General features: G+C 34.1%; 3 protein-coding genes across 3 annotated transcripts; all 3 read right to left on the bottom strand.

Annotated features, from left to right (window-relative positions):
• Positions 1–1,033: 1,033 nt before the first annotated feature.
• On the bottom strand, positions 1,034–13,857 carry LOC145730456 (uncharacterized). Its single transcript, XM_081981672.1, has 9 exons — positions 13,517–13,857; positions 13,166–13,356; positions 12,160–12,487; positions 11,849–12,106; positions 7,782–8,052; positions 2,633–2,982; positions 1,853–2,043; positions 1,473–1,800; positions 1,034–1,412 (listed from the first exon to the last, which is right to left on the bottom strand). Exons 1-9 carry the CDS (start codon positions 13,824–13,826, stop codon positions 1,156–1,158), a joined length of 2,484 nt encoding a protein of 827 aa, XP_081837798.1. The 5' UTR covers positions 13,827–13,857; the 3' UTR covers positions 1,034–1,155.
• LOC145730136 (polygalacturonase-like) lies at positions 5,198–6,715 on the bottom strand. The gene is made up of 4 exons (XM_081981154.1): positions 6,384–6,715; positions 6,136–6,326; positions 5,756–6,083; positions 5,198–5,699 (listed from the first exon to the last, which is right to left on the bottom strand). Exons 1-4 carry the CDS (start codon positions 6,688–6,690, stop codon positions 5,443–5,445), a joined length of 1,083 nt encoding a protein of 360 aa, XP_081837280.1. The 5' UTR covers positions 6,691–6,715; the 3' UTR covers positions 5,198–5,442.
• Positions 13,858–15,713: 1,856 nt separating the features above from the next.
• Positions 15,714–17,133, bottom strand: LOC145730321 (polygalacturonase-like). Its single transcript, XM_081981484.1, has 4 exons — positions 16,799–17,133; positions 16,555–16,745; positions 16,168–16,495; positions 15,714–16,110 (listed from the first exon to the last, which is right to left on the bottom strand). Exons 1-4 carry the CDS (start codon positions 17,109–17,111, stop codon positions 15,851–15,853), a joined length of 1,092 nt encoding a protein of 363 aa, XP_081837610.1. The 5' UTR covers positions 17,112–17,133; the 3' UTR covers positions 15,714–15,850.
• Positions 17,134–25,342: the final 8,209 nt, after the last annotated feature.

Here is a 25,342-nt window from a genome sequence, read left to right as displayed (position 1 = left end):
AAGAACTTAACAGCATTTCTTACTTCTAGGTTTTTATCCGCTTTGCACACCAGATTTGAATTTTACCAAAGATCAGTGCATTGGTTTTTTGGTATTAACTGCCAGCTTGTTCTTAGCAAACCACCTGTTGGCGCGCTGGACCAAACTTGCTGCATAGTTCTTAAAGAAGAATCATCACTCTTGAATATATACGGCATGGGATGTCAACAAATTAAGCTTTTTAAAATGACCTCTACAACTTCTTCTAATGTTTTGCCTTAATATTATTCTAATAGCCCATTTTTGTAAGTATACCCATAGTTTCTAAGTATGCGGAAGCTGTAGCATGTTTTGTTTAGTTTTGCTACCACACAATCAACTTGTTCTTGCCAGCAAAGACTGTCATTGAGTTTAATACCAAAGAAGTAATGTAGATTTTTGATATCTAATGTAAGATTTGTTATATTGTCATGTAATGCATTTCTAACGCTGGACTTGCTGTTTCGAAACAACATAGCACTTGTTTTTTGACTATTAATTATGCGTCCATTTTCCAGAAACCTGTTTTTTGTGACATCTATTACGTCTACAGCATCATTTAAAAGAAGAGTTTCATTGTTTCGTGGCAGGAGAAAACAGGTATCACCAGCATGGCTAGCAATGGAACAACACGGCAGAATAGGCAAAAGCAGGTCTTCAATGTCATAAATATATATTATAAATAAAAGTGGGCCTAATATGCTACCTTGAAGAACTACTTGATTGATAATGAAAGGCCTTGATGTAGCTTTCTTAAGACCTTTTCCCGCAACACTTCTATTTCATAAGTATGATTTCAGCCAACTTAACAAGTTGTCAATTATGCCAAGACGTTCTTCTTAGTTTTTGAATTAATATGTCATGATTCAGAATGTCATACGCTTTTGTCAAATCAAGATTCTCTTTTCAGCTTATTTGTCTCATATCTCTTACCGTCAAGTCGGTAATTTAGTTCATAGATGAAGATTATCTAAACTGCCTTAATATATCCAAGTGAAATAGAAAAACTCGCAGAATTAGTAATTTCTAGTTTTAATATAACAATATTTGCAATAGGCAAATTTTTACACCACGTGATGAAAAAATAACATTACATGTTGGTATTGCTTGTTAATATTGTTACAAAAGTATATTTATCTAACAGGAATAACCAGAGGGTGAATAGTTGCAAGAACTACTTTTCTTTCCACCGGTAATCGATACACTAGACCAAGTCCAGTCGCTACATCCATCATCTCCGCACAAAATGTAAACGGGCATACTGTTAGAACCAGTCATGGTTCCTTTTACATTTTTCAGAACCAAGTTAGTGATGGGAATGTTGCCCTTTGCAGTGCCACTAGATGAACCATCTTCATAATCTTCTTGGACGTTGATTCCATATTTGGTGATTTCTATAATTAATATAGTTTTAGTAGCTTGTTATTTGTCACCTTGTGTTGGAATGAACTTACTAGAAAGCTCGATGTTGTCGTAGGTCACATCTTTGATGTAACCAGTTCCAGCGTCCGAATGAGTTTTAACGTGAATTCCATTGGCTGAATTGGACACAGAAGAGTCAATGAAAGTAACGTTATAGACTTGGTTGGCAGAACCGTCTGATGTGCTTTGACCAACTGACAAACTGAGACCGTGACCACCACTGCAAGTCAAGTTCTTGAAATAGTAATCAGAACCTTGGTTGACAGCTACGCAATCATCTTGATTTTTGACCACACTGTTTAGAACTGTAATGCCAGTAGATCCAGAAAGATCAAAACCGTCGGTGTTGTGTCCTCCATTCTGTAAACATTTCAGTAAAAATATTGGTTTCAAGACTATTGCCTTTACTTACATCATCTCCGTCAGAAACATCAATAAGGAAGTTTTCAAGAACTGTGTTACTAGCAGAACTGATGGAAACACACTGCTTAGGGCAATTAAGAAGGGTGATGTCCTTGAAAGTTGATCCACCGGTAGTTTTAATTCTGAGGAACTTTGGTTTGGTGACTCCACTGTCTCCTTTGCCGTCCCACCATAAAGCACCTGAAATTATATAGTATATAGTTTTTGCAAACTGTAATGCTATGATCTCGCAAACAATTTACAGGTAATCAGGAGAGCAATTGAGGAGCAATCAAACAAAAATGGTTGAATTAATTTTTCCTTGGGGAATGAAATTAGGATTTAATGTGCTTTGCTTAAAACGGTTATCACCAGTTGATATCTTTAACGCAAATAAATGAAAGAACGAATTTCAGTAAATTCTGGAAAAATCACTTATAAAGAAGCACTTTTTCTCATCATCGATACAATAAATCGAATATGTTATTGAAACTGTAAATATTATAATCTTCTGCTAAATAGGAACAATTGTTGTATTTTGAAAAAAAATGCATTTGGAAATAAATATTACTTAGGTCTGCGTATTAATCCGGAACTATTCAGAGAGTATAGCATTCCCGCAAGATGCTTCAACGATATAAGCTGATAATGAAGAAGAAACTATAACTACAAATCAGTAGAAGAAAAAACTCTCTACAATCGACTGTAACACTTTTGAAATGAGTGGGAAATCTCATTAAAACTAGCAATTGATGTGTTGGATTTTTCATAGATAATCACAAAATCATACCTTGTCCATTAAGTACGAGGTCACTTCCTTCAACTGTTACTCCACTACCAGAAATCTGGAGAAGAGGACCTGCCCATGCAGCGTACTTCCACTTCCATGTTCCTGCTAGAGTCACCTTAGCTCCCGTTTTAAGGCTCAGTGTCAATGTGGTTTTGGCAGGAACAGTGATGTCCGAAATCGTTAAGGTAGTACAGCTGCTAACTGCGGCAGCAATGTCATCGTAAGAGGTGACAGTGCATGATTGTAATGGTGATTCTAATGGAGTGGCACGAGCAGCCACAGCCAAAACAAACGCAGCAAATACTTTAGTAAACGTCTTCATGGTTAGTGGGAGACTGGTAAAGGAGTAACGGATTCAGTTCTTTTTATAAGAAACGGAAATCCTCTCAACAATTTTTATATAAGTGGATCGGATTATTAGATAAATAAAAGTTTTTGAAAAAGGAATTTTTGTGTATTTTTCGGCCATTCAACTACTTTTTAGTTGTATTAATCTTTAGTGTTCAAGTGCTCTTAAAGAATCTATTACGCAAATAAAAGATATAAAATAGCAAATAAAAATATTAAAGCGCTTTACGTCATTGTCTGCTTCTTACCCTAATTCAATAGGTACATTCTTGAGTTAAGTGAATAATGCGTGATTGATTTGATTATTATTCATAATTAAAATATTATAATCAGTAAATCAGTATACCTACAAAAAGTTATATACATTTTACATCGTCTATCAAATGTATCTTTATTGAGTTAAGTTTAATGGATCTAATTTGGAAGCACATTGGTAAAATCAAGTAAAACTGTATCTTATAATGTTTAACCGACTTGCTGAAATTTCTGCTGTTTCAAGAACGTCACATTTAATAGGATCTGAATCTGGTCTTTAAGTAGGTCATTACACAAGAGACTTAAAATGGTCCCGGAAAATGTTCTAGAAGTTTGCATTTGCAATTTCTCTTCTGTTTCCCATTGTTTCTTATCACGTGTCCATCCTAGAGCAATCTTGAGTTAAGGGCAATCCAGAGAAACCCAATACTATTAGAATTACCTTCGATATCCCTCAAAGCTATTCAGTCTTGCATTGGAACATGTTATCAAGACACTAAAATGGAACAGAAAAAGCTTAAAAGTTTATGGCAAATATCTAAACCATTTTCGCATTGCAGACGATGTGGTTCTTAGTTCTTATAAGTCAAGATGTTGGAGAATTGCAAGACATGATAGAAGATATCAAGATGAAATCAGAGAAAACTGGATTAACTCTGAAACAGCGCAAGATTAAAATTATGACTAAATTTGAAATTGAAAGTGTGAAGAGTATGTTTTTTTGGGACACGTTATTAAATTGGGTAAGGAAAATCAAAAACTCAGAATATCGCAAAGAACCATTGAACGAATAATGTTAGAAATGTCTTAAAGACTATGTTGAAAACGCAGAAATCAGGAGAAGAACACTAGTCGAGGATGTTATAGTAAGAATAGCTGAGATAAAGTAGAGCTGAGATGGGCATGTCGCACATCGAGACGAGTCCAGTACATTGGAGACCGCGTCTACGTAAAAACGTTGGCTGGATGATATCAGAATGAAGGAGCTGGTACAGACTGGAATCAGATGGCACAAAACAAAGAAGCTTGGAACACGGAAGGGGAGACCTATGTCCAGGAGTGGTCCACGAAAAGATGATAAAAGAAGAAGAAGAAGAAGATTTCCCAAGAAACGCAACAACGCGACACTATCACATCTTCTGATAAAAATAAGGAAAAACACTACTGGGACATGATTCCCGTACACTTTTCGGATTCCACCAGGCTTGAGCAGTATTTAGGTCAGTGGTTTTATACTTAGCTTCAATTTTGTGGATAAAGCTGGCATAAAACACCACATTTTTGAGAAAATTTGTTAGTTTCAGTATTTTACTTTATTTACGTCTCTTGCAGCTTGAAGTTCATGTAATTGGAAAAAAATATTTTTTTTGTTCTTAATAGTATGTAGTCTATTCAACCGATCTTAGTTGTTTTACTTTTATTATAGTTTGTTCCACTTATCTTGCAGAGCTAGTGCATTCTTCATCCAAATCGCTTTTGTTGGCAAAAATTATTGTGAAATGTTTTTTTTTTCATAATTCTGTCCAAAATGTCGTTGTTTTTTTAAACTATTTTAGCAATAGAAGTCTTTTCGAAAATTCATGAGCACTAATACATTTTGCTACAAAATGCTTCAAAATTAGTTCTTATGAATATCAGAATCGATAAAATTGTTAAAAATGGGATTGGCCTTTCGTGTTCTTATAGTCCGAGAAGAATATACTATACAAATTCTAATCCCAACCGGTACTTTCACCTCCGGATAAATTAATTCTTAGAATAATTTCTAGGAAATAACGGAATTGATCAATTTGGGGTAATCTAGAAAAATTACTACTTTATAAAAAAATTGCTTAAAATCATGGACATTATTGCCATAAAAGTTTGTTGTGACGCAGTTGTATTTAAGATTTAGTAAAAACTCTTTATATCACACAATGTCTGTAGTCGATTTATTCTAGTACAAACAAGAATACACTTAAAAAAGTTCTGATAACAATTTATTTTTATTTTTCAAGGATTGTTACGTGCTATAGTTTACTTTGCTCTCTACCCAAATCAGACAATAGGAATTCAGACAGATCAAGTGGTGGTTTTCCTAAATATATCACTAATCATGTAATCGATTTTTTTCTATGGTTAGATAATTAATGTGAACTTTGGAGCATTTAAAAATTAATCATACTTTTCTGATAACTAAACAGGATTGTGATTTATGCAAAAGTGACTTAACAACTATAACCGGAGGGGGTATAGCTGCAAGAACTATCCTTTTCACCACCGGTAATTGATACGTCAGACCAAGTCCAGTCGCTACATCCATCATCTCCGCACAAAATGTAAACGGGCACACCGTTAGAACCAGTCATGGTTCCACTTACACTTTTCAGTGCCAAGTTAGTGATGGGGATGTTGCCCAATGGGTCGCCAGTAGGTGAACCATCTTCATAATCTTCTTGGACGTTAATTCCATATTTGGTAATTTCTATTATAAACATAGTATTGAAGTTTATTAGTTATGTTGAGTATGATTAGACTTACTGGAAAGCTCAATGTTTTCATAAGTCACATCTTTAATGTAACCAGTTCCGGCATCTGAATGGGTCTTGACATGAATGCCATTGGCAGAACTTGATACAGAGCTATCAATAAAAGTGACGTTGGACAACTCGTTAGGAGAACCATCTTCTGAGCTTTGACCAACAGACAAGCTAAGACCGTGTCCACCACTGCAAGTCAAGTTCTTGAAATACAAATCGGATCCTTGGTTTACAGCTACGCAGTCATCTTGGTTCTTAATCACACTGTTTTTAACGGTAATGCCGGTAGATCCAGAAAGATCAAAACCATCTGTGTTATGTCCCCCATTCTGCAGATATTTGAATAAAAACATTGATCTCAAAAAATCTGTTTTAACTTACATCATCTCCGTCAGAAACATCAATGAGGAAATTGTTTATAGTTGTGTCACTAGCAGAACTAATAGAAACGCACTGCACCGGACAGTTAAGCAGTGTGATATCTTCCAAAACAGATCCGTCTGTAGTTTGAATTTTAAGGAATTTTGGTTTGCTAACTCCACTGTCACCTTTACCGTCCCACCATAAAGCGCCTGTGTGTAAATTAAATCTTATGAAGAAAACTTAATTTGTTAAAGACAGTAGCAAACCTTGTCCATCAAGAACCACATCATCTCCTTTTACAGTTACTCCGCTTCCAGAAATTTGTAGAAGAGGACCTTTCCATTCAGCGTATTTCCATTGCCAAGTACCTGCAAGCGTCAATACAGTGCCTGATTTAAGACTTAGCTTCAATGTGGTTTCAGCTGGAACAGTGATGTCCGAAATGGTCAAGGTAGTACAGCTGCTTACAGCATCCGAAATATCATCGTAAGAGCTCACACTGCACGATGATTCTAAAGGAGTGGCAGTAACAGCCACAGCCAAAGTAAACGTCAAAAACGCCTTTAGATACATTTCTATTTTTACTGGTAAACTGTATACGGATTCAGTTCTTTTTATACACACTGGTCCCCAAGATAACCTTGGTACAAGTGGCCATGTTGCATAGATAAACTATTGTTACTTCAGACAAAATACTGTAATATCCAGTTTTTTTCCTAAATTTTCCACTAATCTAAACACTTTTTATTAGATTTCAAGTACTCTTAAAGGTGGTGTGATGTAATAACCAGAAAAATAAAACTCTTATTATATGGAAATGTAGATTTCCTTTTATAATACAATTGGTACTTAAAGCCTTTTTATCAATTTAGGGTTAAATCAATAAGAAGATATAAATAGAATTCATTCAGTTTATCATTTTTTAGTTCATTCATTTTTTTTAAATTTATTTTAAGATTCATTATCTCTGTCTACATAAATTTAAATTGCAATAATGATGACTTTATTTAATTAATGCCAGATTATGTTTACAGTATTATAATATTTTATGGTTTGGACAATAATATGCTGGAAGAGATTAAACACTGAATCACACAGGCAAACAAATGTACATTTGCAGTACAAACCCTGCTAAAATCAAAATGTATCACAAGAAAAGCCAAAACCGGTATCTATCAAACAATGATACGACCAGTAACAACATACGCCAGTGAAACATGGACACTGACAGTTTGCGACACAGAGCTCTTAAGAAGGTTTGAGAGAAAGATCCTGCGCATGATATATGATCCCGTTCGAGACCCTGAAACAGGCCATTATAAGATGAGAATCAATGCTTCTTCTTCTTCAGCCACTTCCTGTCCACTCCTGGACGTAGGCCTCTTTCATGTTTTTCCATGCCGTCCTGTCCTGTGCCATCTGGAACCACCTATTTCCCGCTTGCTTTTTGATGTCATCAAGCCATCTTGTCTGTGGTCTTCCTGTGCTGCGCTTTGTTTCCCTTGGTCGCCAGTGTGTTAATCTATTTGACCATTTAATTTGGTCTTGTCGGGCCACATGTCCTACCCATTGCCATTTCAGTTCTGCAATACGTTCTATTATATCTACGACCTTAGTTCTTTCTCGGATTTCTTCGTTTCTCTTTCTGTCCCTGAGACTAATACCCAGCATCGCCCGCTCCATCGCTCTTTGCATTATTCTGAGCCGATTTGCGGTTTTTTTGGTCATTGCCATCGTCTCTTATACAGGTGTCGAAAACTTTTCTTTTAAGGTTAATAGGGATGGTACTATTTCTAAGTATATGCTTCATTTTTCCGAACGCTGCCCAAGTTAGTCTTATTCTTCGTCTTATCTCCGCCGACTGGTTTTCTTTGCCTATTTTTATTGTGTGTCCCAAATATATATACTCTTCCACGTTTTCCAATTCTATCCCATCTATAAGTATGTGTTGTGTGTCTTCGTTGTTACTTATTATTTTGGTTTTTGAGATGTTCATTTTTAAGCCCACCTTTTTTGAAGCATCATTCAGTTGTTTTACCATGTCACTCAATTCATGTATGTTATTACTTATCAGGACGATGTCGTCGGCAAATCGGAGATGATTTAGGTAGGACCCGTCGATGTTAATGCCTTTTGTTTCCCACTGTAATGATTTGAAGATGTTCTCTAGCGACAGGGTAAATAATTTCGGAGATATGGTGTCACCCTGACGTACTCCCCTATTCACTTTGACTTTATCTGTTTTTAAATCTTCATTTATTTTGACATGAAAAGTGGCATTTTCGTATATATTATCAATGCTTAGCTTGCCCAAATATACCAAAGCCCCGACATCATTCAGGAGATAAAATCCGGCAGACTAAGATGGGCAGGACACCTGCAAAGAAGCCAAAACGATCACCTAATAAAACGAGTATGGGAGAAGGCACCAATAGGAAAAAGACCTCTGGAAAGACCCAGGCTCATATGGAGAGATAACATCATTAAGGAACTGGTTATCCTTGGTGTAGACCAGCAAGAATGCTAAGAAAGTTATTTTTAGGATAAACCAGATTCAGAAATTGCTGTGTGGCTTACGTTCAAGTTACAATTGAGATGATAAAACTGATGAATGATTCAATCGTGCAATTATAGTTATACACTGCAAGCCATTTTGAATGTTGAAGTTTAAGACAAGTTTGGACCTGGACTTTCAGTTTGGTGGTTTCTATTATTTGAAAACATAGTCTAAACTCAATTAGACTTAAGCGGTCAAAGAAACTTGTATAACTTGTATAGCGGCAAGTCAAAAAGCTTACAAGTTACTTACTCTTTTATTGAATGGCGAAACTATTTTTTTACAAACAACAATCCTTATTTTACTAATTTATGTTAAAAATAGTTTGCTTCTTTGATGACAGATGGCACTGATAACAGATTGTGTGTTTTTTGTGTAATACAGCTGAAAAGTTTGCGTCTACAACTTGCAGGAAACGATCGTCTTGTTACTTGGACTACTAAGAAGTATGTCTAGACATCTCTAGTAGAACACTTTTGGCAGGTTTGTTCCTGTAAGCTCATGTTCCCGTGGGCTGTGCTTCTTCCAAAAAAATGGTTCTAAGCCAGTTCTTGTGGTCTAGATTCCCATTTCTGCAGGGTAAAAATAAGAGACTATTTAGGACATAGAGGAGTTTTGGTTTTATAGTTCAACAGGAAAGGTTTAACAATACCTACAAGAAGTTATTAAAATTGCAGGAGCCATTCGGGTGTATTTGAAACATTGTTCTGTGTTATTGCTACACTTAAGTTGTTTTGAGCATGAGATTATAGACAAAAAGTAAAGTAAATAAAAAAATCAAATTACTAAGCAACAGTACAATTGGTTAAGTCAATTAGCTCCAAGTTTAGTAGCTCAGAAGTTTGCGCCACCGTCTTCCAAGTCGGAAAAGTTCTGATGTTCTGATAGTTTTCTGATCCAAAATATAATTAACAAAGGTCACTCACAAAAAAAGTGATACTTACAGTCAAACCATACAGCAAGGAATGTAAAATGTGCTAATTTTATGGCTATTATTGAGTTTTGAGAACTTGTGACCTGGACATTATAACAGCAAAATGTTCAAATAAAAAAAAAATGTATTTGGCTTGATTGCCCACCAAAATCACAATCAATAACAAATTAAATACTATCACAATAAGCTAAACCTGAAGCTCCCAATTAAAAGCAGGTTGAAAAGTTAAAGGTGAGTTAAGCTCGGAGTTAAGGTAAAATTAAATTCAATTAAATCATTCAGCTCTAAAATTTCCATTAATTTGAATGGCTACGAAATTCAGAATGATTGAGATTGACACTAAGTGTCTGGTGTTAGTAAAAGGTGAATCAATCTTATCTTGTCTTAAGTCTAGAGGTGAATCGGTCTCTTCATAGGAGCAGGTACAATACCTAATGGAGATACAGTTGCTCGTAGGTGCACAGAATCCACAAGTAAATCAGTGCCCTTCGCAGGAGTACAGTAGTTTCAGTCCTCTCCTATGAGTCTTTAGTTGGGTATTCGAAAAGGGCAGTCTCTCCCAGTTATCAATCTCTTAGCAGGAGGCTATAACTCAAGTTGCAAAAGGAAGCTCTAAAAATACGCCAAAAGCGACTATGTTAAAACACTCAATAAATCTGCACATTATAAGTTAAAAAAAGAGTGATTTAAGTGATGGCTTCCAACTAAAACTATATTCGCTGGCCAAGAGGTCAAAATGGCTTCCCCGAGTTTAAATAGTCAGAAAACCACCGAAAACCTGTGGGAGAGAGCCTTTTCTAATTCAGAAAAGAGCAAAAAAACAGGAAATATAATATTAAAAATTTAAATCAAAACAAACCCAAACTGACCAGCTGAACTGAGGGTGACAGTCGTTTCACTAACGAAGAAAAGAGAAAACTCCTATGGAAGAAAAGAAAAACTCACCAAGAAAAGAGGTATAAAATCTAACTTATGAATGTAAACAAGTTAAAGTAAAATCAAAATAAAAACTATGTAACTAATTAAGCCAAAATCAGGTGAGTTACTAATGAAGAAATTGCACCGTAACATCATTTTCTTAAAGAAACCTGAGCAATTTCTCAAAAACTTTATGTTGGTGGTTTTTCTGCGGTTCTTTGGCCTATTCCTTCCTTTTTTACCACGTTTTACTACCTGATGTTTGTACCACCTAAGCATATAGCACTAGCTGCAGTATCCAACTACGATGAAAACTATACTGAATATTTGACAGTTTGAATATTCGCAATAATTAGAATTTAAAAAATGACAAACCTTATACTTGATGATCTCAAAATAACAAATGCTTTGTACAGTACAAACTTTGAGAAAAAAAATCAGTACTTTTTGAGATATTTGCAATATTGACTTTTTTGACACCCTGTATTTAAAGAAGATAATGAAAGAGACGTAGATTGATAGAACTTGCTCTAAGAAGAGTTGAGTTTTATGAACAAATGACTACGAATATTAACAATAATAAGGCACTTTTGAAAAATATTTGGTTCGATGATAAATGCTTCTTTTCAAATTTAAATAAACGGATTTTTCGATAGACAACTGTAGATATTGAAACAATAGAAATTCTTATGTATTTGTCAAAAAGCATACCCAAGATTCGAAAAAAAAGTATGGGGTGTTATTTTACAAAATATCTAGTTATTTGTACCTACATTGTTTATCAGTAAAAATTTAATTGGCTAAGTAAACTTGAATATATGCCAGAAAATACAATTAATTCCCTAATTACCAAAATAGTTGCGACTAAACAGAAAAGCAAATACCCTACTTAAAATGGAAATGAAATAATGATTTAAATTTTCAACAAAAAGAAACTCCTTCCCATTACGTTCTTCCGGTTAGAACCACCTAAAAATTGAGTAGTACTTCGTTAAAGAATTATATATTAAAAAGTGCCAAGAAATTCAAATAGGTCAACAACAGTTATACCAATGGAGAACATTTTGAGCAGTTATTAAGTGAATTTGATTGTAAAATATTGGTATTTGTGTTTTAATCAAAAGGTAATGAAAGAGTAAAATTGTTTTCCTAAATACCTCGAAAACGAATCAATCAAAAAAACCACGAAACAGAAAGGCAATACCAAAGTTAAGATATGCAGAAGTTATTTCAAACTCAAATGATCAAAAACACTACACAGTAGTAGACAATCAAACGATTTACAAATTGGTCACATTTTAATAATAGTTCTCGATTAAATTAACAAGTAAAACCTGATGGTTCATAGTTGCAGGAGTTATCCTTCTTGCCATCAGTAATTGATATACCAGACCAAGTCCAATCAAAACATCCATCGTCTGCGCACAAAATATAAACAGGCGTAGTCTTAGAATGTCCACTCATGGTTCCAACTACGTCAATCAGATTCAGATTGGTGATAGGAATATTGTTCTTGGGAGAGCCAGAAGATTTTCCTTTTTTGTAATCTTCCTGAACGTTGATTCCATATTTTGTTATGTCTGTAAAATGTATGTAGTTTAATTACTATGTTACCAGTTGAAGTACTACTTACTAGTCAGAATAATGTTTTTATAAGATACATCATTGACTGAACCAGTACCAGCGTCGGTGTGGGTTTTGATGTGAATACCATTAGCGGAATCAATTACACTACTATCAAGGAAATGAATGTTGGAAACCTCGTTAGGAGAACCATCCTCTGTGCTTTGACCAACGGACAAACTCAAACCGTGACCACCAATGCAAGTCAAATTCTTAAATGTCATGTCAGAACCTTGGTTTACAGCTACGCAATCATCTTGGTTCTTGACAACGCTATTTTGAACTGTAATGCCAGTACAGCTGGATACATCAAATCCATCAGTGTTGTGGCCTCCATGCTGTAATAGTAATATGTTTATTAGTATGTGGAAAGTAGAAGGTAATTCAGTTATTTCAAACAAGCTAATATGCTTTGATGTCGTAAAGTTATGAGGGGTGGAATAATAGAGTGGAATTAAAAAGTAACTACAACAAAGTGCAACTTTCAAGTTAATGGATTCATAAATTTCCAGTAAAAGCTTGTTGCCATGCAACTTGATCCAATTAAGAAAATAAGAGAAACCTTAGATGGAATCATTTATTTTTCATTCTAGGCAAACGTTTATGATAACGTTATGTATATTAGAGAACAAGGCAAAGATGATACAATAAAATCCAGACATTAACCCCTGAAGATATTGTCATGTATAGAAAATGATTAAGAGTAGTTAAACGACACTAAATGAGCTAGTCTAGCTTTGATTCTACTTTTATACTTGTCGGCTTTCTCATAAAATAATTAATCAGTAACCATGCTGACGATACCGATTACTGTATTTTGCTCAACAACAAGCAGTGAAAAAAGCATATTTTTAATAAATGTTTTTCCTCAAATTATATTTTTTATTTAAGTGGAACAGCAAAGCTGTTGGTTTAAAAATATCAATTTTATTTACAGTCATATTATTAAGGAAGTTTTGGAATGATCTAACACACAGGACTTAGTTTGTGCTACAAAAAAATTCAAAATAACTTACAGAATCTCCGTCAGAGACGTCAATGTAGAAGTTGTCAATGACTGTGTCACTAGCGGTATTAATGGAAACACACTGAACAGGACAATTTAGAATATTGATATCCTTAACAGTAGATCCATCAGTAGTTTTAATTCTGAAGAATTTTGGCTTGGAGACGCCACTGGTTCCTTTGCTGTCCCACCATAAAGCTCCTGCAAATCAGTATAGAAATAATTACTCAACTCAAAAATAAAATTTCGGGTTGCTTTTTGTTGCCACTACTACAAACATTACCCTTATCACTAGACTTATCTAATGCGGAAATATAAAGAAAGAATATAAATGATATTAGCATTATCTACAATATCCTACCTTGTCCATCCAGAACCACATTATCTCCTTGAACAGTTACTCCACTACCACTTATCTGGAAAAGTGGTCCCTTCCACTCAGCATACTCCCACGTCCAGGTACCTGCAAGAGTCAGCTTAGTTCCTGCTTGAAGTTTGAGTTCCAAAGTAGTTTCAGCAGGAACATTAATGTCCTTAAGGGTTAGAGTAGTACAACTGTTTACAGCTTCTTCGATTTTATCGTAAGAGCTCACGGTGCATTCAGCTGCTTCTGCAATAGCAGTGTTAAGAGCGACAGCTACTGCAAAGGCAAAAATTGTAAACGTTTTCATTATGACTGATTTGTGTTGGTTACTCAATAAGGTGTTTATATAGACTCTTGGGTATGGTAGTTGAGATAATATAAGTATAAGTGCACAGATAAATCAAAAGTTGGGAGTACCTACTTCTCTAGAGTTTTTTTGATGGATTATGTTACTAAGTATTTGAATCGCATTTTTTTTTTTTTTTTTCAGCATACTTGAATACGGTTTGACGTAAATGCGGTCAACAATGTTATTTTCATGTTGTTTTAAACTTGATTATACAAAAAGTCGCTTCTATGTAAAAAGAACACAACGTGTACGAGTGGTAGCAATAGCTTACTACTAATTTAAAATCTAGAAAAAATTCTATTGAAATGAATGTTAATTTTTTTTAAATTGATTTTTTAATTTTTAGTAATTTACTACCTGCAAGATTTTTTTTAGTGTACTATAACAGTACTTTTCCAATTCACTATACTTTTAAAATTTTCTGACTATGTGAAGTTTTTTAACCATTAAATGTATTTCGATAAGAAAACTGTATTTCTTTACATTTTACAACTAATATTGTGGTCAAAGCATTTGACAAGTACAGCATATCAAACTGTGGAAAAAATGGTGTTTTAAGTCAAGATGCACTTGACATTTAGTAGCTTGATATATTAAATTAATTTTTACAGTTTTTTTGAAGAAAATATAAAAGATTACTATTTGTTATTCATACAATGTGTGCGTCATATTTTCAAGCCTGTTTACTGGATTGATATAAGTACTTGGCTATTTTCGTCCATCTTTGAAGCATCTACTACATAGCTGATGAGTCATTAATATGGCAAAACACGTCAGAATATTGGGTCATTTGCCAAGTCACTTTATACATAATTGTTAACCATTATAGTTCATTTCGATCATACAAAGTCAACATCTTGACAAAGAAACGTCCATGTCAATGGTTTTATTAAATTTACATTTATTTTGATTTTAAACATTGATGAAAACTCAGAAAGAAAATGAATGAAATTCTAAAATGACATTATAATGCTAAATTCATGAAATAAGTGCAATTCTCATCATCAAGTATACTTAATAATAATTAAACTGTTAAACCATACTTTTTGTAGTCTGCCTTACTTGTTTATATTAGAATTGGAACAGCTTTAGGAAAGTTTATCTAGATAGGTAATGCTAATAAAAATTCAAAATGAAGAAAGCCATAACCTCAAACTTCAGTAATAAACGAACTAACGTAAATATATGAAACCAAAACAATACTAATACTACTAAATTATGGCAACATCTGGTTGGTTACTAAGAAAGAAATTGAACTGTAGAACAACACAGCTGCATCAAAGAATAGCTATTTAACAAGAATAAACAGTTAAAAAGAGAAAGCAAATTACAGAGAGATATGGACTCTTTCTACCGAAGTTAAGAGACAATCGACTGATATTAATACGAAAAACGTAGTAAGGGATACATATTTCGGACATTCAAACAAGGTTCCGGTTCCTGCACATTGATCACCTATTTGATACTGTGGATTCCCATTTTCAGATTCCTAGATGCACGTAAACTAATGAATATCTTTAACCTTCCTTGGTACTTATCTTCCAGTCAAAACTTATCTTCTAGTTTCAAATGATGAATATCAAAACTCTAATGCTTAAACTGTAATGTCTTTTTCTACGACCCCTATAGAAAATAAAACTTTCTTCCCTAATTTGAGAGATGAAAGTATTACTTTTACTACCTAGGGAGTGAAAGTGCCACCAGTAAAAGTCACACTTTCTAAAGATAGTTTGCCACTTTCTTGACAAGTTAACCATCATTGTCATCACCGCTGAAACCTTTATAACTAATTAGATATCTTGCAGAAGTGGTACTGCCATTATAAATCAAAATAAAATGACTCAATGACTCAAGAAAAAACTTTTAATACTGACTCAAAAAATATTGCTTTTACAATATGAGCAGAGAATTACAAAACCAAGAAAACAATACACTTGATATTGGACGCAAATGTATTTCTAATAAGCGGGTCCTTCGTGAAATTAACAGGTGAAACCAGAAGGTTCGTAGTTACAAGAGTTAGATTTCACTGAGTTTGTGATGGAAATGCTAGACCAGGTCCAACTGCTGCATCCACCAGTACCACAAAGAATATACACGGCCATACTGCTAGAGTCTCCGGTCATACTTCCAGTGATGCTGCTGAGTTTCAAGTTGGTGATTGGGATGTTTCCTTTAGCAGTTCCAGTGGATGAACCATTTTCGTAGTCTTCTTGAACGTTGATTCCGTACTTCTTGATGCCTGCAAATATTGTTTATATACATTATCTTGAAAATAGTAAAACAAGCAAAGACTTACTGGACAGTTTGATGTTTTCGTAGGTAACATCACTGATAGAGCCAGTACCAGCATCGGCGTGAGTTTTGATGTGGATACCATTGTCAGATTTGGTGACGGTGCTGTCTTTGAAAGTAACGTTAGAAACGGTGTTAGGAGATCCGTTTTCGCTACTTTGACCAACGGACAAACTCAATCCGTGACCACCACTGCAGGTCAAGTTCTCGAAAAGCATGTTTGATCCTTGGTTGATAGCGACGCAGTCATCTTGGTTTTTGACAACGCTGTTCTTGACAGTAATGCCAGTAGAACTGGAGATGTCAAATCCATCAGTGTTGTGCCCTCCTTCCTGTAACATCACCACTGTATCAATAAGCAAAAATAATTGAATTGATGTTGGGAACTTACAGTATCTCCAGCAGTTACTTCAATGTCAAAGTTTTTGATGGTGGTGTCACTGGCAGAGTTGATAGAAACACATTGATGAGGACAGTTCAAAATCTTGATGTCTTCAAAAACGGATCCACCAGTTGTTTTAATCCTGAGGAATTTAGGTTTTTTGACTCCTTTGTCTCCAAGTCCATCCCACCATTTAGCACCTAAACCAATACTGTTAGAAACACAAATCATAGCAAATTTACCTTTGTCTTACCCCTTCCGTCAAGTACAGCACTGCTTCCCTTAACAGTGACTTTGCTTCCTTTGATTTCCAGAAGAGGACCAGCCCACTCAGCGTATTCCCATTTCCAGGTTCCGGCAATGGTCAAGGTAGTACCAGTTTGCAGACTAAGTTCCAATGTGGTTGAAGCAGGAACCGTTATGTCAGTAAGAGTCAAGGTAGTGCAGGATTTTACTGCGGTGGCAATGTCATCATAGCTTGAAACTGAACAAGTAGCGTTCAGTGGTGTGGCAGATGCACCAGCCACAACCGCAATAAGGGCAACAACTGTCACGAATCCGTTCATGGTGACGAATACTTTTTATTTAGCATTTAATTTGGGTTTATATATCTATCTAAAATGATCACTTAAAATGTAGATTATTTTAGAGTGTTTAAGTACTTTAAAGATTTTTGTCGAAACTAATATAGACGTGAGAAAACCTATATCGTTGACGTTGCCATGAAAGATAATATTTTGTTTTTCACTTTAATTAGGTTTACGTCAAGAACTTCGAACTTGTTTATTAGATCAGTAAGTATGTCCTGTTCAAACTTCATTGTCAAACAATATCACCACTAGGAACTAATGTTGGTAATAATATAGGTATAATCTAAAGTGGTGTTACAAGCAAAAAAAGCGCCTAAAGAAACTCCTATTGAATAATAGCAATGTGCAAACGTGACTCTAAGAGTTCTCTCTCATATTCTCCACACTCTTTTCCACTGCAATTTTATCCTACTTTCAAAAGCTCTATCATTTCACGTCATCAGTTCCTTTGTAATATAGGATTCAGAAAGTATTGGTCATCCGGCAAGCATTTTCTGCAAAACTTAGTTGTAACGTTGTCCTTTGAATTCTCATCCTATTTTTTTTACTAAGTTGTTTAACATAATGAGATCAAAAAAGCCATTTAAATTTTTTTTATGGGATGAATCGTAGTAGAATAGTAATAAAGATGGACAATGTGCTCAATTTCTGTTTGCTCGTGGAAAGTGCATTTTTCAGAGAGTTGTTTAGGAACTTAAACAGTCTAAAATCAACTGATCACTAATTAGTCTTACTAGCTGCTATTCGTCCTCTATCCAGTATTACCAACAAATCAGATTTTTATATCCATATCAGCTTGATATGGTATTTGTGAACTTGTAACAGTTTTTCACTGAAATTACAAGGTTTTATTAACAGTTAAAGTTCTGGAATGACAAGAATAAATATATTGAAGATTACAGAAAAAGGATTTACAATAAATTCAAAATATTTAAACGTCCACTCATGTGAATTGGCTACATGATTAAGTAACTGATTAATTTTTAATATTTTGATTATTTATACCAAATCTGTAGTCGTCATAGCTTAAAATTGTTGGCACAAGATAACTGCTTTAAATACGATTTACGCGTTTTCCACTGTAAATAGCACCAATGTCCAAGGTAATCTGAATGACAATACTTCAATCAATTCCGTACCTATCAGAGAAATATTTGTAGACCTACCAAAATATTCCTCATTTTGCGCAGTTTTTTTAAGTAGACGAAAGTAGCTTTGGCTGGATGGCGTTTATCAAATTGATTTTTGGTTATTAACATCCTCTTACTGAAATTCCTTACTTCACAATGGAAACAAAAGTCTATGAATAACATGCTATTGAACAGAGATTAGAATATTCTCGCTTTGTTGGTGTAGCTACGTAAGCACTTTAGATTTGTCGTAACTGCAGTTATCTGGTTATTTAATTAAGTTGATATAATAAATTTTTGATTGTTTTGTAATAGAATAATATTTGTTTAATACTGTGCCCATCATTAAAGTGGTTTGATCAATCCAAATGAAGATGTTATTTATATTGTTCTAAAAACTGGTTTATAGTGGAACAACATTCAGCTTCTGAATTTGGTAGTTTTCTGCAGCACGATTTATATACAGTTGAGCTCAAGACGTTTGCAGTGTGGCTTCTCAGTAAGTTCGGTCTTTTCTCTCAAATCATGTCAAGTTTGTGTTTGAGAAGTGGTTTATCTAATAAACAGAATGCCCCAGCGTTCTGCCTTGGGACCTAAATACGTTGTCTTTTATCTTCAATAATTCTTCTTCAGCTTGACATACCTGGTTGTGGCCTTTCAAAATGATTATTCCAATCGACCTCCAGAAACAAATAATTTTAATGCCCTACATAAAGCTTATTACCAGCTTTATTTATTTACAATAGAATACTCACTTTTGATTTATTATATAACTCAGAAGCTGCTTATCTTATTTATAAATAAGAGGGCCTATAGCCAGAGGGCATAGCGTTTTTTGGCAACTCATTTCTCTAATAGTATCTAAATAGGAAAACTGATTTGGTCAGTTTCCTCTCCACAAAGTTAATATGGCTTTCCTAAGACAGAAACTATGTTCTATCCCGACCCTTAAGAGACTATCCATAACCGAAAAAACACTAATCTAGTTTTGTTTTCATTTAAACACTATTTTCAGTCAATTTCTCAATTTTACTAGCAACCAAAAGGTGTCCAGACTATTCAACAAATAGATTGCAGATTGTAGCTGATTTCACTGCTACACTCTAGTTATTAGTTCTTGATTCAACAAGTGGTTAAGCTATTCAGCAAAGCTACAATATACAAAATCACTTTTAAAGTGTCACGTCGTAGTTGGAAAAAGCTTAAAAAATGATATGGATCATATCATGGACCATGCTTTATACGTAATATAGTGACACATTAAATTACAACATTAATTTTCATGCATCTATCAGTTTACATGGATGCATCAACTTAAACAGCCTCAAGCTAATGTGACGATAATGCCGAAACCAGCAAACGATTTTACAACATCATCCCTCGTCCCTTATATCCACACAGTAGATGTATATGTGTATTTGCTCCGCTCCATTTTGGCCATTATTCAGGCGTTATGAACCAGAAGTGCGATAAGGGCACAAAGGAAATGACGTCACACGCCCATTGACTGCTCTGTGTGTTGGATTGATTCCTAATCGATCACCAATAGTGGCTGTCGGGTCGACATTCAGCGCTTATCTTTATAAATGATGCTTGAACGTTTTCATAATGACTATCAGCATTTATGTGGTCTGATATTTCACCGTTCGGTTACGCGGGAAGTTTATAATACGCTTTGGATCGCTATATTGCGGAAAACCAGCTTATCTTGGCGTTAATATTTATGGGAAGGGAAAAAGGTTAGATTAGGCAAATATTCGATAGATCATGATGTGAAATTGCATGCATTACCTCAAAAAAATGTTGCTCTAACCAACTAAACAGCACATCTATTATTTTAAACCAGTTAAACTGTTATGCGAAAATAAACAATCTTGTGAGATTTTTTAGTAAAATATTAATTTTAAGACAGTACTTCAATTGCCTTTTAAAAATTCTTCAAAACAGCTTTCAGATAATCCCATGCAAAGAAGTCATTTTCCTGAAATATCACCTGATAGAATGAGTAATCTGAAGATCATAATACTTACGTTTGTTTCTATTTTCGAATTTGTATTGCACATTAAACATTTTTTAAGTCTTTGTCAAACACTTTTAAATAGAATGCTCTTGAGTGTTCAATGCAATCTAAGCAAACAAACTTATCAAGTACATACTTGGGAGACTTGTTTTTGGACAGAAATAATCAACTGCATTTTATTGGTTAATTGTGGTGGTTTTCAAGACAAAAAACTCTATAACAACCGCGAAAATTTCGAATTTTATGATTGCCAATATAAAATACACTTTACATACAAATTTTAATTAGTGCCATCTATTATGGGTGAATCCTATTTAGTCCTTAAAAATCCGCTGGCCCTCAGTTTTGTTCAAATTTAATGCGGTTCTTTATTCGATTAAAGCACAGTGGTTGACTTAGTTCAGCCCAAAGGGCTTATATGGTTTCCACTACATTAATAACGTGACACATCATCCGCTTCCGTTGCTCTAAAATTAACTCGTCCTCGCTCTCCAACACGTTTTTTACACTTTTTTTCTGTAATAGACGTGTTCACATTACCGAAAATTATCTCCGAAAAGCGTGGGTGATTTGAAAAAAATCCTGACTGTACTAATTGAAACAAAATTTGTTGTTATTGGGTTATTTTTAGATTCTACTTGAAACGTCATTTGATGTTGTTTTAGTGATTAGATTGTTCTGCCACTTTGAAATGTGTCGTTATATGTTGAGTTGTTATGTTATTTCCTCCAGTATCACTCAATAATGACGCCATGAACTGTTTGCACCTAAATAGAGTATTACCACAATATTTCACATCAGTGATTTATAAGAGAGGCCAAATAATAAACCACACTTTACATAAGGTTTATTACAAGGATACTTAATTGGCTAACAGTGTACTTGGTACTTGGTGGTATAATGTGATGAGAATAATTACTAATTAAAAATCTATATTATTGACAGGAAAAAGGCTTTTGGATTATCCGTACGTACCTCGTGGACAAAGTATTAGTAGACAGTAGACGTATAATAAATTCGTATTATTATTATTATAATATAGAAAATATATAACTTTATTAAACGTTTCTTGCAATGGAGGCGACTAGCTCTTTTCTTAATACCCTATAACACCGAAACAGCCAGAGGCGATCCTAGACGCTTAAACCCCAGTCTCTCCCAGACGAAATATGTAACCTCAAGCATACGGGATTACAAGCAGAAGAAGTATACAGAAGAGATGCGTTTTTGACTATAATAATAAAATCTGTCAGGAATTCAATTTTTCAAGGAACTAATAGGCGGTTCCAGAATATGCCCTTGTGATACTCATATTCAAGATATCAAGTAGAGCAACTCGGATTTGACCAACAATTATCATCTTATATCACTTCTCCCAATTGTTTTGTAAATCATTGCAAAGTGCATTACAAATTATTAATAATTTTTAAATCAATTATTTATTAGGAAGGAAGAACCACAGTCTCTTAAAATAAGATTTGAAAGACAGGAAACTGACTGTAAAGTACTTGATGGTGACATTGGCAAAGGAAGCAGTAACCATTAGATTGGACCCCAGGGTTCGAAATATTTTAGGAATTCTTAGTTTGGAAAATATGAGTGTACACGGTTTAGAATTTAGGATCTAACAGAAATTGTGTATACTGCCTGCAATATCCCCTACAAGATGATAAAACTAATGTTAATTTTATTGGGAGAAGTCACTTACTCCTCAAATCTAGGCCGCCTTGCTGCTTGCCTCCAGTTGAGGCTAATAGAGTCTAAATATACGCCCTTTACCATCAATAACACAACTGTTACTGCTTTGAAAGCTGGGGATGGGGCTTATGGGTTTCTGGGTGCTTTGAGAGACCATAGAATAATGGTTTTACCGCTACAGACAAAAAATTTAAGTATTTTCAACTGCCTTAAGTGGGTGAAGTTTTATGAGGATATCCTGGATCGTCGACTGCAGTGAAATGCCTAAACTGACTCAATTGCATCTAAGCTGACAAAACACGTATGCATTCCCAGTCCGTTAATTACAGTGTGTCATTGAAAACGTTCTACACCATTTCCAAATGTGGTTCAGAAAAAGCCAAGTGAGATTCAGAAAAGGTCAAGCGTAATTCAGAATAAGGAACTGCAATTCAGAAACCATGAAGTGTAATTCAGAATAGGCAACTGTAATTCATAAACCATCAAATAAAATTCAGAACATTGAAAGGCAATTCCATAATAGTTATTTACGTAACAAGTAGGATATGAATGTTATTAACGCACGCATGTGAAAATTTGCACGACGAGGCCGCAGGCCAAGTCGTGTAATCACACAGTACTGTGTAATCACACAGTGCGTTAATAACATATCCTACGTGTTACGTACAACATTTTATCTACAACGATTATTATTTTAATAATTAATTGAAAAAAAAAATAAAAAAAATAAAAATTAAAAAAATAAATAAAAATATTTTCAGCAACTTGTTAGGCATGTCAACATATGGCATTAATTTATCCAATTGTAAAGAGTTTACCATTAATATTTATCCTAATAATAATTGAGTTTTCATGTAATTGTATGTCATGTTTTTTAATTAAAAAATATCTAACTAAAAGTTACTTTTAATATTAATATTAACAAGAAGCAAGATAGTGGAGGCAACAGAACTCCAGATGTACAAACAAATTGTTCACCGATTATTAACGCACTAGTGCGGTAATAGATTCAAAAAAGCACTAGTGCGGTAATAAACGTCATTATGACACTGAAAATAGTGCGAAATTACGATATTATGTAACTGTTGTAGATAAAATACATTATCTGCGGATAATAACACAATTTAGGTTAAAAATTAAACTGAATCGAAAGTTTCTGATTTGCAATTAACAATTTCTGAGTAACTGAACTTTTCTAATTCATTTTTCTTTACTCTGTGCAGGAATTATTAAAATTTGACTTTACCTTGAGATTGCAAATTATATTCAGTGTGTTATAGACTGTGTTGTGTTAGTTCTCTATCATTAAATGTCTTCTAAATTTAATGTTCCAAGTATAATAATTAATAAATGACAAAGAATCTGTATTATTATTACAATGTATGTGAATTCCAACGTAATATTGACATTAATTCACTTTATAAATAACAGTAATACCAAAGAATAGACAGCCGGCATAATTCCTTTGATGTTGGGGTGATGTTTTTGACTGACCTCGGTTTGCCTTTGGTAGGAAACATGTTGCCAGTTGTCTCTTCAAAGTCAGAGAGTCAAATATAAACTAATTTCTTATAATCATTGTTTACTCCTTTTGAGTCAAACTTTTTTAAGTTTGCCTTTTAATCATTGGAAGATATCAATCCTTATTAATTATTATTAATTTTAAACTGATGTTTTAAAACAAATATTTGATATGGTCTGAGATATGGCAGAACAACCTGAATGGCCAACCAATGAAACTCCTGATATTCAACGACCAAATCCGATGTCAATCGATTGTATAATTAACTTTGGTAGGAAGAGTCCATCTCTCTCTAATTCGCTTTCTCTTTTCAACTGTCTCTTCTTGTTATTGCTGCTCTTTGGTAATACTATAGAAAAATTATTATTAAATTTTTTCTCATAAAGTTACCAGTATATTTTTTCTTGCTCCTGTTGATATCAGTGGGTTAAAAAATTGACAATTTACTTAAAGCTAAAAACGCGTAATATAATTTCATATCCAGACACTCTATCAGCTCAAAGTTCTCCCAAACACAAACCGCTTATCTTTCGGGAAAAAAGCGGACCTTTTGTCCGAAATAATTCTTTCCCATAAATCAGGCGCTATCATTCTGGATGCAGAAATATACGAAAGCATTTTATCCAGGGACAAAAAGACGAATTGAAAAGAAAAAGCATCAAATGGTCATTGTAGTTGAAACTAGCTGGTTTTGATAAGAGAAACTTCCTGCGGAACTGCGGGCATAAATCATAAAAAGTTACATCGGAAGCGCACGTTGAATACCATTATTCCGCCCCAGCTTTGCTTTCTGCATTTCATATATTCGCCAATATGAAAAAGCGACCCGGCCAAAATAAACGCCCTTTTTGTGAATAAAAACGTCATTAAATATTTAAACCTCACCGAAAGTTTTCACATAACTATGCATTGTGATGCTGCTTGTGGGAATTACATTTTTCACCACATGTAATATATATTTATGTTATTTGAGAATGATAAGTTATCATTCGTATAATAATTAATTGTTTAAAATGGAAAACAAAAATGTTATTGAAATCCAGAATTTGTATTCAGTTAAATGGTTGTGTATGTATGTAACTTACTAGGATTAGTCTTAGAGATAGAAAGATATTGACTTTGACTAGATTAACCAAGCTTGTGAATAAAAATAATTGACATAAAATTAGTTTAATTAGAGGTAAGCATTATTAATGCCAATTGAAAGTTAAACGTGTGTGTAAATCTATATTATGCATATCACGTTCCCAGATGCAAAAGAACCGTCGAGGTTGAAATTCAATTAGCAACGTTAAAATGACAGACAGTGTAATTAAATCAGATTTGATTTTACACACCACGGACAACAGCAATTAGAATTATGTCATAAACAATTGGTTAAATTCTGAATCCTCTGCGGCCCTTTGAACAGATGCTTCGTCCCCTACATGTTGGCTACACGGTACGGGCAGTTATTAATAAGTTTCACTCAAATATCGTCATATTAATTATTATCAACGCGTAGGTATTATTTTGGGCTAACGGTGATTGCTCGAAATTAAAACTAAAATAAGGAAGTCGTACATTGCTATTTTATAAATATAATTTATATCGGCAATAAATAAGGAAACTTTATCAAGTAAACGTTATTAAAAAGGATGTATAAATTTTATGGCCAATTTGCTGGTAGGAGTTACAAATTGCGGCAGCACACGATAAACATAAATATAACGAACGATCTGTCTGTGTTTCGTAAAATCCTTTTTATGGTTACGAAAAAATATGGAAGACGGCTACATCGGCTTTTTGACCATATGTTTTCATTTTGCCAATAAAAGAAACTTGTATAAAGAATATC

Source organism: Ips typographus, linkage group LG6 (assembly GCF_016097725.1).
Source record: "Ips typographus isolate SLU linkage group LG6, UJ_Ityp_2.0, whole genome shotgun sequence".
Classification (NCBI taxonomy): Eukaryota; Metazoa; Arthropoda; class Insecta; order Coleoptera; family Curculionidae; genus Ips; species Ips typographus.
Note: the sequence above shows the minus strand (reverse complement) of the source record. Positions and strands in the feature narration are given on the sequence as shown.